Raw genomic sequence first — 18,914 nt, 5'->3', positions numbered from 1 at the left:
AATCTGGTTTGAGTTTTGTGTGTGTGTATATATATATATATAGGTTAAAATTCTTAACCTCGTGGAGTATTCATAGGAGAGAACCAAAAAAGAAAAAAGAAAATGTCACAACAAAGTGAATAAATAGATTTTATAAACTTGGTAGGTCGCCAAAACCTCTATAAAAACTTGGAACAACCTCACTTATTTCACTCCCCCCACAACACACACAGAGACATACACAAACTCTCTCTCTCTCTCTCTCTCTCTCTCTCTAGCTCTAACAAATTTTTTTGTTTACATAATGTGTAAGCTAACTACTTCTATCCCCTGCAATTCATCAGATTCCCCTTACGTCCTCCTCACAATCCTAGAATCAGGGGACAGCATGCGCAAGGCCCCATTACTATCCAGAGCCCAAGCATCACAAGAGAAGAAAAATTCTTCATACAGAAACTTGAAAACACAGAAAACCCTGCTGACTTTGGCCTTCATAGAAGCCATTTCCATAGCCAAAATTGCTCTCCCTATGATACTTACAGGCCTTTTGCTTTACACTCGCTCCATGATCTCCATGCTCTTCCTTGGCCGCCTAGGTGAGCTCGAATTAGCCGGAGGTTCCCTCGCTGTTGGCTTCGCTAACATCACCGGCTACTCTATTCTCTCCGGCCTTGCTATGGGAATGGAACCAATTTGTTCCCAAGCTTTTGGTGGCAAAAAACATACTCTTTTAGGCCTCACCTTGCAAAGAACGGTTCTTTTGCTCATGCTTATTTCAATACCTATTTCACTTCTCTGGCTAAACATGAAGGAAATCCTTCTTTTTTGTGGTCAAGATGAGACTATTGCTAGAGAAGCACAATCATATCTTTTCTATTCACTCCCTGACCTATTAGCTCAATCCCTTTTGCACCCATTACGCATCTATCTTCGATCACAATCTATTACTCTGCCCCTAACTTTTTGTGCCACTCTATCAATTATCCTTCACATACCCATCAACTACCTCCTTGTTTCACACCTAGACTTAGGAATCAAAGGGGTTGCTTTAAGCGGAGTTTGGACTAACTTCAATCTTGTAGGTTCTTTGATCATCTACATCCTTATCTCTGGCATCCATAAGAAAACTTGGGGAGGCATTTCATTGGAGTGCTTGAAAGAATGGAAACCTTTGTTAAATATGGCTATTCCAAGCTGCATTTCAGTCTGCCTGGAGTGGTGGTGGTACGAGATCATGATTTTGCTATGTGGGCTATTGATAAATCCCAGAGCAACCGTGGCATCCATGGGCATTTTAATCCAGACCACAGCGCTTATCTACATATTCCCATCATCGCTAAGCTTCAGTGTATCCACCAGAGTTGGTAATGAACTAGGTGCTTACCAGCCCAAGAAAGCAAAACTAGCAGCCACTGTAGGCCTTTCTTTCAGCTTCATATTGGGATTCACGGCACTGTTATTCGCAATTATGGTGAGGAACAGTTGGGCTAGCATGTTCACACAAGATAAAGAAATTTTAGAATTGACATCACTGGTTTTGCCGATAATTGGTCTTTGTGAGCTTGGAAACTGTCCGCAAACAACAGGCTGTGGAGTTCTGAGAGGGACTGCAAGGCCTAAAGTTGGAGCACACATCAACTTGGGTTGCTTTTACCTAGTGGGAATGCCAGTGGCAATTTGGTTGGGTTTCTATGCAGGGTTAGACTTCCGAGGACTGTGGCTGGGGCTTTTAGCAGCGCAGGGCTCTTGTGCTGTGACCATGTTGGTGGTATTGGGTCTCACAGATTGGGGCTTAGAAGCCAAGAGAGCCGAAGAGCTGACCGGAGCCGTCCTTGTTGTTGATGACAGCCAGAAGGTATTCAAAGCTGAAATCAAGGAGCATATTTTAATTTTATCCGGGGACGTAGATCAAACTAAAGAGGTTGAAGAACAGAAGAAATTGAAAGCTGAAATCAAGGAGCCTATTTTAAATTTATCCAAGGACGTAGATCAAACTAAAGAGCTTGAGGAACAGAAGAAATTGAAAGCTGAAATCAAGGAGCATATTTTAATTTTATCCGGGGATGTAGATCAAACTAAAACTCGCCTGTTTAATTTATTAATCTTTTTTTTTTTTTTTTTTTTTGAGATTTTGTCTAAGCAAAGCTGTATATTAGGGGGTACATATAAAGTCGAAGAATTTTGTAAGGGCCTGGGAAACTAAATAGGAAGTTTGTGCTACTTCCACGGAAGCACTTTCAAATTTAGTGAAGTAGCATAGGGTTCAGTTTTTGTCCAGTGGCCTTCTACAGAATCACTTTTGGATTTTAGTAAAGTAGCATAGGGTTCAGCTTTTGTCCAATGACCAATGGCCATTGGACCCGTCAGGATACGGACACATGTCCAAGACTGGACACGGGTCCAGTGGCACTGGCCACTGGACAGAAGCTGGATCCAGTAGCATAATAACAATTTCTATTTGGAATTTTTGTACACCTTAATTATTCAGTAGTCTAGGAATACAACAAGGTGATATTTCATCTTTTCATATGATAGGAGATTCCACAAAAAGTTATTGTGAAATCCGCCATTTATGTGAGGAGATAAAATGTCAGGTCACTAAACTCTAGAAGTACCTGATAATTTTACCTATGTTCAAAATTTTTGTAGTAACAAAAAAATCAAAAGAGACTTTATTTTCTTGTGTCTATCTCTTGCATGATCTCAATACTTCTTTTTTTTGCTCATGAATTTTGGTTTAGGTGATAAAAAATGGCATAGAGTTAAATGCCGATACACAAATAAATAAAAACATAATTTTCATCCGAAGTGCAATATTGAGGCCTACCTAACTCATAATATTTTTAGAGTTATATTAGTCCAAATTCACTTGTGGGTCCAAATCTATTGTACTTGTTGTGCTAGAATATATATATATATATATATATATACACACACTCACACAGGGTTGAGTGTATGCTCATTATATCAGGTTCTAAATCCTCTAGAGATAAAGAAGGCATCATTTGGCCAAGAAGGCTTCTACGATCAACTTCACTAGTTAGTCTCGACAAAACACAAGTCGTCCTTCTTACCGGACCGCTTAATCGATCACGAAGGTCCAATTCAACACAACCCTAGTCAAAGCCCTTGGTACGATTCCAGTCCTTTTAATCCATGCACTTACAGTTGACATCGACCATGAGAATCACAAACTAAAAGACTTAACGAGAGGCTTTGCCATGGTGACCCAACCTACTCCTTATGCAATGCCATCATGGGCAAAATATGGTTACATCGAACGAAGACCATTTTGTCCACCCTCTATTAGAAGTTCATTTTTCAATGGATTAAGAAGTCATGGAGATTTAATTTAATCATGAAAGACATGGTTTTAAAAACCGAATTGGATCAGCTAGTTGAATTGGTTCAACACTAATTTGGTCTGATATAAACTCCTAAAACCAGTATAAAATTGAAAGAAAAAAAAAAAAGGTCAAAAACCGGGAAACAGGACAAAAAAACTGTTTTTGAGTGTACCAATTTTTAAAACTATGAAAAAAGAATATTGTTTACCAATTATTAGGTTAATTTACCAATTATGGTTATTAATCTATTAATTTACCATAATTAAAATACCAGAATCAACAATGGCCAAATCTTAAAACCACTATGAGTGAAACCTTCCCCAGCAAGACAATCCACTATAGCAAAACCTTTATACTTAGATTTTAGCCATGGACTTATTGTAGAAAACTTCTGCGCTTTCAAAACCTTTGAACTCTTCTTTGGAGTTTAGCCCTTCACGAATGATTTAACCTTTCTATTTGAGCAAAACCCTTATCAATGGGTTGGGAAGATTACACAATGGGGTGACTCTAATTTAGTTATTGATATAACATATATAAACACCATTTAATTCAAAAACTTTAAGCTTAAGAGTGTGGGCTCAACTATGATATATTAATTACTTACTCTTCTCATTAATTAATACTCACTGTGATAATTCACTTATACATATATACCCAACATAATTCATTGTTATGGTTTTAGTCCTAGTGATTCACCACTTATACCATATATTTCACACAATATCTAATTGCTAAGAGTATTTATTCACGTAGGGCTGTAAATGAGCCAAATTTTGCCGAGTAGTGCTTGTTTGAGCTTGGTGACAATAAAAATCAAATAATCAAGCTTGGCTTGAGCTTGAGACAAGTCTAAAAACAATGTTTGAACTCGAACTTGTGATAATGCTAAAAAGCTTGAGCTTAATATTTAGCTCAAACTCAAGCTTAAGTCAAGCTTTTTAGCTTGGTATCCAAAAAAATTGCATTATCAAATGTAAAAGATAGACATTAGATAGAGACATTGAGAGTGACAAGTAAGAATCTTAGTTTTGATAGAACGGGATTGTGAAGTTAGGCAAAGACTAGAAGTCTAGAAAGAATTACATTTGTAACTGAATGGGAAAGACTTACATAGTAACATATTTCAGAAATTTACAAAGATTGTGGGTGGGAGAAAAGCTATACATGGGCCCACTTAGATTAAAAAAAATATGTAACTTAAGTCTAAAAGTGTTCCATGGTCAGTTTAGAGGGAGTGTTAAAAAAAAAAACTAGAGGAAAGAAATTAAACGGTAGTGGTAAGTGGTCTCATGTGGACTATGTTATGATTAAGATATGTGTAATGTCATAATAATGAGTTTATTTAGTAAACATATATCAAGTTATAAACAAGCCTAATTAAGCTCGGCATGTTTTGTATCGAGCCCTATTATTCATGAACAATTATTTTTGCTTGGGCTCGGCTTGCTTATCAAACAAGCCTAAAACTGAGGTTCAAGCTTGGCTTATTTATAAACAAACAAACAAACATGTATGAGCTTTTTATCATGCCAAACTCGACTTGTTCATGAACAGCTTGGTTTGTTTACAACCCTAATTTATTGTTATAATAACCATATATGATATCAACTTGCTAAGATTTAGTAATGGATAGTTTTTGATAAAAAAGGGTATTCAGACCTTTTTGAATATTTGACTATTCCTTTGAGCATGGGCAATCCTTCTATCCCACACACATCGAGTTATTATAGGGAAGAATCCCTTAGAGATGACCCTTAGATGCTAGCAAGAGGTTTCACAATAGCTGTAAATGTTGGTGTAATTTTAATAAAAGAAGGAACAAAGCAAGCCTAATTAATTAAGTTCAACCATATGGTTGAAGCTCCCACTTATCCCTATTAGGTTTAAGTTGATTTTGAATTTGACCCATTGCACTTCTCATTCGAATTTGATAATGGGTATGTAAGATAATTTTATTGTACAAGTCAGCCTAATACTTGGAGAGGGGGAGGGGGGTTAAGGGGCCAAATTCAATTTGAGGATTCCCACATTGCCTCTTTTTTATGATAAATGTCCATGTTAGTCATACATTTCTTATATTTTTACGGAGGTTATTAATAAACCTTAACTAGGTTTTTAATCACCTAAATACTAATAGTATATATTAATTAGGAAATAGAACCCATATGCATTGGCAACGCAAAACTAAATGAAAGCTTGGATTTGTGTGAAAACACAAGACCTTGTTTAGACTCCCAATTAAAATTACTATGGCTAGATTGCTTTTATTCTAACTTTTCTAAGTGCGGAACAAGAGTAAATGAAGCGCAATAAACCGATAACTACTCTAGTGCATAAACATGAATAACAAACAATAAAAGTAAAGCATAAAAGTAAGGAAAGAGAGATGCAATCACAAGATAATACTAAGACGTGTTATCGAAGAGGAAACCAAAGAACTCGAAGAAAAACATCTCCGCCGCCCTCCAAGCGGTAATCAATCCACTAGAGAATAAAGTTGGAGTACACGAATAACAAAAGACCCTCCAAGCCTAGTCTACCCAATATACTTAAGCCCTCAAAACTCCTGCTACCAATGGACTTCTCGGAGTCATGTCTTCTTTATCTTTTTGGATCCTGCAATATGCCCGATTGCATCCGCCAAGCCTCACCGGCTTCTTTTGGCAAATCCCCAAAACTTCCCAAGTTCCAAAACACTCTCTACACTCTGAAAATGTGTGGATTGTGTTTGGGTACAAATCTCTTCTTAAGGTATGACAATGGGAGAAGGAAGGAGAAGATGCTAGAATGATTTCTCACTAAGGATGAGTAACTCTCTCTCTAAAAGATGGGTGTGTGTGTTGTAAAAAACCTATCTAGGGTTTTCCTCTCTAAATTGGCATCTCATACTTTTGTGGGTAGTGATGGTATATATAGTATGGGTGAAAGGTAAGAAAGTCACACTCAAAATCCTCCAAGTAGAGAGTTTCGCGAGTATTTCGCGGGAAGGTATTACCCGTGAGCCACTTGCGAAATCTTCCAAGCTGGCATAACTCTTCAGCTTTCAACATGTGCTTCTCACATGCCCTTTTCGTGGGAACCCTTCTCGCAACCTACTCACGAGCCAATTGCGAAATTGCACTGATTTTTCATTTCATGCTCGATTCTTCACCAACTTAATACTAAAACTAATACAATAAAATGCCACAAAAGACAAGGAAAAAAAATTAAAGCAGTTACAACACTTTTTGTCATGAAATAAAGTCAACATAAAACATAGTTGTAAATCACAACTTTACACTAAACAATAATTTAGTTAGGGCAACTTCCAAACCACTTGAATAATCCATAGCCGTAATATATAGTGGACAGTTTTACATTGAACTTGTAGTATTTATGTTTTACGATATATGATATGACAGATTCAGATGATAACACAAACTTAAAAAAAGTGAAGTTACAACTTACAAGGAGATAACATCGAAGAAGAAAGTTTTGTTTTGTAAACCTATTAAATATATTGAACTTTATAATAATGCATTTATTTAGTAAACATATATCAAGCTATAAACAAGCCTAATTAAGCTTGGCATGTTTTGCATTGAGCTTTATTTTTCACGAACAATTATTTTTGCTTGGGCTCGGCTTGTTTATCAAACAAGCTTAAAATTAAGGTTCAAGCTTGGCTTATTTATAAAAAAATAAACATGTACGAGCTTTTTATCAAGCCGAGCTTGACTTGTTCATGAACAGCTTGGTTCGTTTACAGCCCTAATTTATTGTTATAATAACTAGATATGATATCAACTTGCTAAGATTCAATAATGGATAGTTTTTGATAAAAAAAAGGGTATTGAGGCCTTTTTGAGTATCTGACTATTTCTTTGAGCATGTGCAATCCCCTCTATCCCCCCTTACACCAAGTTATTATAAGGAAGAATCCCTTAGAGATGATCCCAAGATGCTGGCAAGAAGTTTCACAATAGCTGTAAATGTTGGTGTAACTTTAATAAAAGAAGGAACAGAGCAAGCCTAAGTTGAAGCTCCCACTTATCCCTATTAGGTTTAAGTTGATTTTGAATTTGACCCATTGCACTTCTCATTCGAATTTGATAATGGGTATGTAAGATAATTTTTATTGTACAAGTCAGCCTAATACTTGGAGAGGGGGGAGGGGGATTAAGGGGCCAAATTCAATTTGAGGATTCCCACATTACCCTTTTTTTATGATAAATGTCCATGTTAGTCATGCATTTCTTATATTTTTGTGGAGGTCATTAATAAACTTTAACTAGGTTTTTAATCACCTAAATACTAATAATATATATTAATTAGGAAATAGAACCCATATGCATTGGCAACGCAAAATAAATAATAATTTAGTTGGGCAACTTCCAAATCACTAGAATAATCCATAGCCGTAATATATAGTGGACAGTTTCCCATTGAACTTGTAGTATTTATGTTTTACTATATATGATATGATGGATTCAGATGATAGCACAAACTTTAAATAAGTGGAGTTACAACTTACAAGGAGATAACATCGAAGAAGAAAGTTTTGATTTGTAAACCTATTAAATATATTGAACTTTATAATGAAAATTTTGATGTGTATGTGCGATATATATATATATATATATATATATTGGTGGAACTCTATACATCCACAATAGATCTCCTTTGCAAGCAGCTTTTTATTAAAATGACATGGTCTCTCTCTCTCTCTTAGTCATGTGTGTGGGCGACGTACGTGTTTTCTACTATGTATAAAAATTATATGTGACATGACTAATTTGCTCTCTGAATGTGTTTCCCACACAAAATTAAAAAAATGTTGCATCATATAAAGGCTAATAGGAATAGGAGCCCCTAATAAATTTTGGAATATTTTTGCTGATGATAACACAAAAGGAACATATGCAGATGCCCACGAGTTAGTGCAACATGCAATAACCCCTTAAAATGATGAGTCAACTAATAAAATCTAGTAGAGTCAGCCTCAAGACTCCCAAAAAAAGAGTTTTCCCTTTGAGCTAGCTTTCGTTGCATTTCCTTTTCTTTGAAACTTGAAAGTTAACGTTGATCACAATATTGGCCTAATGGATTGGAAAATATATAAAGTCTTGGACTCTGAGAAACGATTTGATTAGGGAATCAACAAAGTATTTATGCCATTATACCATAATTTCCTTTACACCGTAGCCTACGCCAAGGAATGAGAAATGACCAAGGTTGGATATGTTCGATTCCCCAAGTCAAGTCATCCTAGTTGAGCTTAAAGCAATAGTGTATTACATAAGGTTGATCATTCTTCGACTTTGTTTCTTGCTAAACTTATGCCTCAAACTGATTTTGCCTCTTAAATTACCTAATTTTATTTCTCTTCTTACTTTTATTTGATAGTTAATTGTATTTGTTATTTTTTATTATAGTTATTTTTTATTTTTTATATTCTTTATAAGTAATAGATTTTTGCTGTATGGATTGAATCCTAAACTTTTATAAACAATTTTTTTTTTTTTTTTGCTTATCAATAATGGAAGTCAAGGTGAGACAATTGACTTAAGAAAAATAAATAAATAATCACAAAGATTAAAGATAGCTATGAAGAGAGGCATCCACATCATCATAAGCTATTAATCTTCAACAACTTTGTCTATTAGAAAAAAGTTAACCTCAAAATCAAATTTTAAAAAAAAAAAAAATTAAATATAATCTTGTGGGGCCAGAGAATTTGTGACCCCGACTCACTATACAGTAGGGCCCAAGACCCGAGCCGAGGAGGGACACTACCGAGGACATACAGTGAAAGTCCAAATGGCCTAGAGATATAGCTGAGGATGATTATGTTCTCGGCATCCCAAAGCGCTCCTGAAAGAAAGGGCAAGTACGGTATAGGAACAGTTTAAGGAAAAGCTGCACACCACATTGATGGAGAAAGGACCCCTGGACAATATGGCGACAAAGGACAAAGGAAAGACTGTCATTACTGCAATTAAATACTCTGTGCTTGACAGAGTAATGCTTTTCAGCTTTTACAACCACCTCCAACCATTTTGGGTATCGGCTGATGGGACAAGTATCAGCCCTGGAAATCTGAACTTACATTTGGACGTTGGAGGAAGGTAAAGACTAGTATAAAAAGGAAAGAGAGGCAATTTAGGAAAAGGGGGGGGGGGGGGGGGACAAATCGTCTCCCAGACCATGGAGCCCTAAAAAAGGAGAATAATAAGAACATGAAACTTCTCGGACGAGGTCTAAGGACCGGAGCCACTCAGGTCGTATCGGAAAAATGTCTTGTTAGACACGCCAAGTTCGTCCTTGTGAAAATTGCTATAGAAACCATAACTAATCGCTGTCCGGTGACCAAGGCCTAGCCTTTCAGCCCACGCTCTACAAATTTTATTGTTTGGGCCTTTAATGTACGAACCCAACATCAGTTTGGGATCATTACAAATTGAGTCCTTACAATTGGTGCCGTTTGTGGGAAAGGCTTGTGCGTTGACACAGGCTGTGAATCGAGCTCCTGTCAAACAAGGGCCTGCGAAAGCCCCTCCATCACTTCCAATAGCCCGTTATTTTTGCCCTAATATAAAGTTCAACTAAGGGCTACGTTTCGAAGCACCAGTGGCGCGGACAGTTCTAGGGGCTTCCAACATCAGGTCAACGCCCCACACCTTGGCCGAGGGGCTAATCCCCCAAACTTAAAGAAAATCCAAGTTTTGGACAGAATTAAGGTATTGCATGGTCCTCGGATTCAAACTTATGGGGTAACCAACTATTTAAAGAAGATTATGAGTTTTGGACAGAACCAATGTATTGCATGGTCCTCGGACTCAAACCTATGGGGAAACCAACTACTTAAAGAAGATTATGAGTTTTGAATAGAACCAAGGTATTGCATGGTCCTCGGACTCAAACCTATGGGAAAACCAACTACTTAAAGAAGATTATGAGTTTTGGACAGAACCAAGGTATTGCATGGTCCTCGGACTCAAACCTATAGGGAAACCAATTACTTAAAGAAGATTATGAGTTTTGGACAGAACCAAGGTATTGCATGGTCTTCGGACTCAAACCTATGAGGAAACCAACTACTTAAAAAAGATTATGAGTTTTGGACAGAACCAAGGTATTGCATGGTCCTCGGACTCAAACCTATGGAGAAACCAACTACTTGAAGAAGATTATGAGTTTTGGACAGAGCCAAGGTATTGCATGGTTCTCGGACTCAAACCTATAGGGAAACCAACTACTTAAAGAAAATCCAAGTTTTGGATAGAACCAAGGTATTGCATGGTCCTCGGACTCAAACCTATGAGGAAACCAACTACTTAAAAAAGATTATGAGTTTTGGATAGAACCAAGGTATTGCATGATCCTCGGACTCAAACCTATGGGGAAACCAACTACTTAAAGAAAATCCAAGTTTTTGACAGAACCAAGGTATTGCTTGGTCCTTGGACTCAAAACCTATGGGGAAACCAACTACCTAAAAAAGATTATGAGTTTTGAACAGAACTAATGTATTGCATGGTCCTCGGACTCAAACCTATGGGGAAACCAACTACTTAAAAAAGATTATGAGTTTTGGACAGAACCAAGGTATTGCATGGTCCTCAGACTCAAACCTATGGGGAAACCAACTACTTAAAGAAGATTATGAGTTTTGAACAGAACCAAGGTATTGCATGGTCCTTGGACTCAAACCTATGGGGAGATTAGTCATTAGAAAATGGATTAAGTCTTAGACAGAATGGAAATCCCGCCCTATCCTCAGATCCCCAACTCTAGGGAAACTAATGCAAGCGAGTGTTTAGGCTCGGTACAATCATACCTCGGTCCTTGGACCAGATGCCAAAAATGGTTAAGGCTATGAATGTTGTCCGAAACGTGGCAAAGCACCCTAGCGCTCGACGACCTTCTCGGATAGTTCATTTTGGGTTACCCATCCTCGGATGATCACCTCATACGCAATACAGAGCATTCAACTGTTATCTCGGTTAGTCCTATATGTATAACCTTTTTCGGGTCGGCATTATTGTGCCTGTTAGTCTCAATGAATTCAAAATAATAGCTTTTTGTTAACAAGGGTTTCGGCCCTAAGTATCATTCAAAAAAAAAAAAACAACACATCCATTCACAATATAACTATTGCAGAAAAGAAAGAATACGTAGAATAAAATAAAGTCATATTTTATTAAGATAAAGAAATAGTACAACGTACAATGAGGGGTTTAAGCAAGCCTATACTAGAAGCTAACTACAGAAGCAAAAAGAAAAGCAAAAAGGAAAAAGATACAAGGGAGTGATAAATCCTTCAAAATTCTGCTCTAGTAGCGACCAAGCATGTCAGGATGGCCCAATTGATGGAAGGGGAGAAGAAGCAGAAGAAGAAGCAGAAGCACCAGGATGCCCCTAGTGATGGAAGAGAAGAAGAAGCGGAGGTAAAAGGAGGCACCAGAGAAGGAAGAGAGAAGGAAGTGGGGATGCCTAGTCCCCGTGCTAGTTCTAACTCCCATCAGGCAAGTGCCATGTTAGCAGCGCTCGAGAGAGAGCGGATGGTACCGACGATGAGCAACCCCAGTGTTGTCACACCAAAAATATGATGCGACCAGCACCTGCTTCGGATTTTGGCTGAAGGAAGAAGAGGCTTCTTTCCCGCCTTATCAAATGGGAGAAATGTCTTGAGTCTCTGTCTCCCTTGCCCTGACCGGGCCATCTTGAGTCTCAGAGAGACCCAATGCTTCTGGAAAGGGTATGGTCCCTTCACCCCCATCTTCGGCCCAACCATATCACTCCCTAAGGCTTAATCCCACTGGCAGTGAGGACTTTGAGCACAGCAGGTGGTTTAGAAATTTGAAAAGATTGAGGGGTCTGTACGTAAAGGAAATGACCTCCTACCTTGCTTCTTATATGGAAGGCAAGCCTGGTGGCATTTAATCTGTACAGATTTCCAAGAAAAGCTACAAACGAGATAATTCCCACTCAACTCCCAACGCCGTCTACAACTGTTGGATTGGCATTGCCTCGTAAAGGGAACTTATTAAAGACGCGTCTCGTGTACTGAAACGGCAAAAGCACGACGTGAGTAAAACTAAAGGAATGTCTCATAACCAGGAGCATTTCCCAGGCAAATGAAGAGACACCGACATTAATGAAAGACAAAGCTGGGCAAGCCGTGATATAAGCCCGACATCACCAAAACCCTCCTCCTCGACCAAGGGGTCGAATAGCAGGATTTTCAGGGGCTATTGTGGGGTCAGAGAATTTGTGACCCCGGCCCACTATACAATAGGGCCCAAGGCTCGAGCTGAGGAGGGACACTGCCGAGGACATATAGTGAAAGTCTAGATGGCCTAGAGATGTAGCCAAGGATGATTCTGTCCTCGGCATCCCAAAACGCTCCTGAAAGAAAGGGCAAGTACGGTATAGGAACAGTTTAAGGAAAAACTGAACACCTCCACATTGATGGAGAAAGGACCCCTGGACAATATGGTGACAAAGGACAAAGGAAAGGTTGCCATTACTACAATTAAATACTCTGCGCCTGACAGAGTAATGTTTTTCAGCTTTTACAACCACCCCCAACCACTTTGGGTATGGGCTGATGGGATAAATGTCAACCTTGGAAAGCTGAACCTACACGTGGACGTTGGAGGAAGGGTAAAGCCTAGTATAAAAAGGAAAGAGAGGCAATTTAGGAAGGGGGGGGGGGGACAAATCGTCTCCCAGACCATGGAGCCCTAAAAAAGAAGAATAATAAGAACATGAAGCTTCTCGGACGAGGTCTAAGGACCGGAGCCACTCAGGTCGTATCGGAAAAAAGTCTTGTTAGACACGCCAAGTTCGTCCTTGTGAAAATTGCTATAGAAACCATAACTAATCGCTGTCCGGTGACCAAGGCCTAGCCTTTCAGCCCACGCTCTACAAATTTTATTGTTTGGGCCTTTAACGTACGAATCCAACATCAGTTTGGGATCATTACAAATTGAGTCCTTACAATTGGTGCCGTCTGTGGGAAAGGCTTGTGCGTTGACACAGGCTGTGAATCGAGCTCCTGTCAAACAAGGGCCTGCGAAAGCCCCTCCATCACTTCCAACAGCCCGTTGTTTTTGCCCTAATATAAAGTTCAACTAGGGGCTACGTTTCGAAACACCAGTGGCGCGGACAGTTCTAGGGGCTTCCAACATCAGGTCAACGCCCCACACCTTGGCCGAGGGGCTAATCCCCCAAACTTAAAGAAAATCCAAGTTTTGGACAGAACCAAGGTATTGCATGGTCCTCAGACTCAAACTTATGGGGAAACCAACTACTTAAAGAAGATTATGAGTTTTGAACAGAACCAAGGTATTGCATGGTCCTTGGACTCAAACCTATGGGGAGATTAGTCATTAGAAAATGGATTAAGTCTTAGACAGAATGGAAATCCCGCCCTGTCCTCAGATCCCCAACTCTAGGGAAACTAATGCAAGCGAGTGTTTAGGCTCGGTACAATCATACCTCGGTCCTTGGACCAGATGCCAAAAATGGTTAAGGCTATGAATGTTGTCTGAAACGTGGCAAAGCACCCTAGCGCTCGGCGACCTTCTCGAATAGTTCATTTTGGGTTACCCATCCTCGGATGATCACCTCATACGCAATACAGAGCATTCAACTGTTATCTCGGTTAGTCCTATATGTATAACCTTTTTCGGGTCGGCATTATTGTGCCTGTTAGTCTCAATGAATTCAAAATAATAGCTTTTTGTTAACAAGGGTTTCGGCCCTAAGTATCATTCAAAAAAAAAAAAAAAATCCATTCACAATATAACTATTGCAGAAAAGAAAGAATACGTAGAATAAAATAAAGTCATATTTTATTAAGATAAAGAAATAGTACAACGTACAATGAGGGGTTTAAGCAAGCCTATACCAGAAGCTAACTACAGAAGCAAAAAGAAAAGCAAAAAGGAAAAAGATACAAGGGAGTGATAAATCCTTCAAAATTCTGCTCTAGTAGCGACCAAGCATGTCAGGATGGCCTCATTGATGGAAGGGGAGAAGAAGCAGAAGAAGAAGCAGAAGCACCAGGATGCCCCTAGTGATGGAAGAGAAGAAGAAGCGGAGGTAAAAGGAGGCACCAGAGAAGGAAGAGAGAAGGAAGCGGGGATGCCTAGTACCCGTGCTAGTTCTAACTCCCATCAGGCAAGTGCCATGTTAGCAGCACTCGAGAGAGAGCGGATGGTACCGACGATGAGCAACCCCAGTGTTGTCACACCAAAAATATGATGCGACCAGCACCTGCTTCGGATTTTGGCTGAAGGAAGAAGAGGCTTCTTTCCCGCCTTATCAAATGGGAGAAATGTCTTGAGTCTCTGTCTCCCTTGCCCTGACCGGGCCATCTTGAGTCTCAGAGAGACCCAATGCTTCTGGAAAGGGTATGGTCCCTTCACCCCCATCTTCGCCCCAACCATATCACTCCTTAAGGCTTAATCCCACTGGCAGTGAGGACTTTGAGCACAGCAGGTGGTTTAGAAATTTGAAAAGATTGAGGGGTCTGTACGTAAAGGAAATGACCTCCTACCTTGCTTCTTATATGGAAGGCAAGCCTGGTGGCATTTAATCTGTACAGATTTCCAAGAAAAGCTACAAACGAGATAATTCCCACTCAACTCCCAACGCCGTCTACAACTGTTGGATTGGCATTGCCTCGTAAAGGGAACTTATTAAAGACGCGTCTCGTGTACTGAAACGGCAAAAGCACGACGTGAGTAAAACTAAAGGAATGTCTCATAACCAGGAGCATTTCCCAGGCAAATGAAGAGACACCGACATTAATGAAAGACAAAGCTGGGCAAGCCGTGATATAGGCCCGACATCACCAAAACCCTCCTCCTCGACCAAGGGGTCGAATAGCAGGATTTTGAGGGGCTATTGTGGGGTCAGAGAATTTGTGACCCCGGCCCACTATACAATACGGCCCAAGGCCCGAGCCGAGGAGGGACACTGCCGAGGACATATAGTGAAAGTCTAGATGGCCTAGAGATGTAGCCAAGGATGATTCTGTCCTCAGCATCCCAAAACGCTCCTGAAAGAAAGGGCAAGTACGGTATAGGAACAGTTTAAGGAAAAACTGAACAACTCCACATTGATGGAGAAAGGACCCTTGGACAATATGGTGACAAAGGACAAAGGAAAGGTTGCCATTACTACAATTAAATACTCTGCGCCTGACAAAGTAATGTTTTTCAGCTTTTACAACCACCCCCAACCACTTTGGGTTTGGGCTGATGGGATAAGTGTCAGCCTTGGAAAGCTGAACCTACACGTGGACGTTGGAGGAAGGGTAAAGGCTAGTATAAAAAGGAAAGAGAGGCAATTTAGGAAGGGGGGGGGGGGAAATCGTCTCCCAGACCATGGAGCCCTAAAAAAGGAGAATAATAAGAACATGAAACTCCTCAGACGAGGTCTAAGGACTGGAGTAACTCAAGTCGTATCGGAAAAAAGTCTTGTTAGACACGCCAGGTTCGTCCTTGTGAAAATTGCTATAGAAACCATAACTAACCGCTGTCCGGTGACTAAGGCCTAACCTTGCAGCCCACGCTCTACAAATTTTATTGTTTGGGCCTTTAACGTACAAACCCAACATCAGTTTGTGATCGGTTCAAATTGAGTCCTTACTTTTATTGTGGGTACGTAAGGCATGCTTGGCAACGTCCTAGACATTCAAGCAACGTCCTTGGCCGTCCTCAGCATGCTTTGCAACGTCCTCGGCATGCTTGCAACGTCCTTGGCCGACCTCGACATGCTTTGCAACCTAGGCGTCCCACATCGAAGGAAAACCCCCCAACTTTTTGCCTTATAAGCTGTGAAGCAAAGGGAGTAGTGTACCACCAAGCATCTTGTGATCACAGAGATGCTTGGTGGTACACTACTCCCTTTGTTTCACAGCTTATAAGGCAAAAAGTGGGGGAGTTTTCCTTCGATGTGGGACGCCTAGGTTGCAAAGCATGCCGAGGTCGGCCAAGGATGTTGCAAGCATGTCGAGGACGTTGCAAAGCATACCGAGGACGGCTAAGGACGTTGCTTGAATGCCTAGGACGTTGCTAAGCATGCCTTAGGTACCCACAATAAAAGGGCCCTTTTTACACCGCACCCTTTGGAATCCCACATCGAAAGAAAATCTCCCCACTTGCTGCCTTATAAGCTGTGAAGTAAAGGGAGTAGTTTACCACCAAGCATGCCTTAGGTACCCACAAATCTTTTATATAATCATTTTAAATTTATTTAATAATTTATATTGTCAAATTGTCTTTGTCGCTAAAAAATGAAACTCATTGGTTGGGAACACCTCCCGTGGGCTTCTACAAGCAGTGCAAGGGGTACTAATCAGATATTCAGATGCTTGGGGTGACTTAATTACCCCAAAATTTGTAGGTATAAATGTCTTTTTTATTAAATTTTTATTTCCCCCAAATTAAAGCAAAAAAATAAAATAAAATGAAACTCAATAATTCTCACTCTTATTGTAATTTGAGGAAGATTTCAAACCCAACGTGTAGGCAATTCCATTAAAGGTTAAGTTGAAACTACCTAATATTTTTCTTATGATTAATTGTAATTAGATTTTTTTCCACGTTGACTAATGAATTTTTTGTAGAATGAAAAATAAAAGGTGATGATACTTTGACCACACAAAAAAAAAAAAAAAAATTGAAAAGTAGTTATCATAAATTCATAATATTACAACGTCCCATCGAAATTGGTTGCCAAAGAAACAATAAATTTAGGAATTTGTTTTTTTTTTTGGCTCAATGAATGAATGAATTTGGGGATTTTTTTTTTTTTTTTGGGGGGGGGGGGGGGGGTGATTTAGTCAATATAGCTGTTGGCAAATTATATAACTCGGGCTATTTTGCATAGTATTTGTGTATGTTTTGCTATAATAATTAATGATACAGATGCAAACATATAAGCTCCCGTACAACGAAGTTGACCAATTAGGCTTTGAAAGAGCAAGAGCATAATAGTGCATATGATAATAAAATAAAATTAGGGACCCACATGCATTGTAGACTAAAGTTGAGGATGAAACTTTTCTTTTTTTCTTTATGCTTTATGTGTGGGCCATGCAAAGTATCGTTGACCCTATATATATATATATATATATATTTATTTATTTTTTTTAATAATAATTGTACATGTGATCTAAGCTTTACGTATACAGTAATACCTTCACCATGAGCTGTGTAGCCAAAATATTTTGTTGAGAGGGCTAACTTATGAGATTAATTTATTAGTTTATGTAAACTTTCATAAACATGCACAAATATATATATTTATACACATTATTAATATCCTTCATAATGAATCCATAAATTTTTCATTTTTAATATAAGTTATCAAATTGTCTATCAAAGTGAGTAAAAAAATTTCAACTAAACTTATGAAGTATTTAAAGACATGAATGATCCAAAATTTTAACAGACACAAGAACACATTTTATAATAAAAAATAAAGGTGAAAAAAAAAAAAAACATTCTCTATAACTACTAAGTCAAGTGGACAATTTTTTTAAGAATATCATTGGACTAGTTCAAATATTCGGGAAGGCCAAGTCTCATTCTTGTAGACTAATAATTAAAATTTTAAATATTTATATATAGTATTAAAATATTTTTAAAATTTTTGGGAGGCCATACCTCCCCACTCATACATGTAACTCCACCCCCGACTATGAGAGTAATCTCTTTGATAATCTCCTTGATAAAATATTTAAAAACATAGAAAGAGATCTAAGTGGAAAGTTCCGATTGGTATTGTTTATGGGTTTCAGGGTTTCTTAGAAATTTTGACCTCAAATTCGGTCTGCATTCATTTGGGATCAGAGTGTTTAAAGAATAAAATCCGATTAGCTCTCCTCGTATGTGATATATATTAGGATTTAACGGTTTTTCAATGATTTACATTATAACATGAGCTGGATTATATAGAAATACTGACACATGAAATAAAAAAAAATAAAGTCAAAATATGATACACGTATGAACAAGTAACAAACATGGTTTTCTTAGGTTTCATCAATGTCATGTCGGTGTAGGATACATTCTAAATATAATATTTATTATGTATTAAAACCTCAATTTTAAGATTAAAAAAAAAGTTTCATTTTCTTCTTACATCATAACTTTTATCGGTGACATCTAAAATGTTTGATTTTTTCCACTTTATTTAATAAATATTTTGTAAATGTTTTCTTTTTTGGGTAGAAACGGAGACTTTATTTTTTATAAACATTGTTCATATAACAACAACTAAAGTCGGCCGTCGAGTATAGCGTCTATTAGTCCCTAGGCCAAGCATGTCCCTTAATTTAAATCATAAATCTATTCTTTATGATGTCGCTAATTGAAAATGTTTAAACAGAACGGTGTTTTTTTTTTTTTTTTTTTTTTTGTTTGTTGGAGAAGGAAGTCAACAAAACGGTTGTGTGTGTGTGTTTTTTTTTTAAAAGATATTAAGATATGCACATTATATATGAACGTTATTTCACTACATGCCATATCATGTTGTTTAATTAAGCATTCCACTAACAACTTCAAGCATAATGAATTTATTAAG

General features: G+C 38.4%; 1 protein-coding gene across 1 annotated transcript in view; it reads left to right on the top strand.

Moving 5' to 3' along the window:
* The first annotated feature begins 245 nt into the window (after positions 1 to 245).
* Positions 246 to 18,914, top strand: part of LOC115961296 — a 39,148-nt gene continuing 20,479 nt past the window's right edge. Inside the window, exon 1 of the mRNA XM_031080297.1 lies at positions 246 to 2,067. Within this exon, the coding sequence (XP_030936157.1) occupies positions 284 to 2,067 (1,784 nt within the window). The 5' untranslated portion in view covers positions 246 to 283. The remainder of the gene's footprint in view (positions 2,068 to 18,914) is intronic.

This window comes from Quercus lobata, chromosome 9 (genome assembly GCF_001633185.2).
Source record: "Quercus lobata isolate SW786 chromosome 9, ValleyOak3.0 Primary Assembly, whole genome shotgun sequence".
NCBI classification, from domain to species: Eukaryota; Viridiplantae; Streptophyta; class Magnoliopsida; order Fagales; family Fagaceae; genus Quercus; species Quercus lobata.
This window is presented reverse-complemented; position numbering and strand designations above follow the sequence as displayed.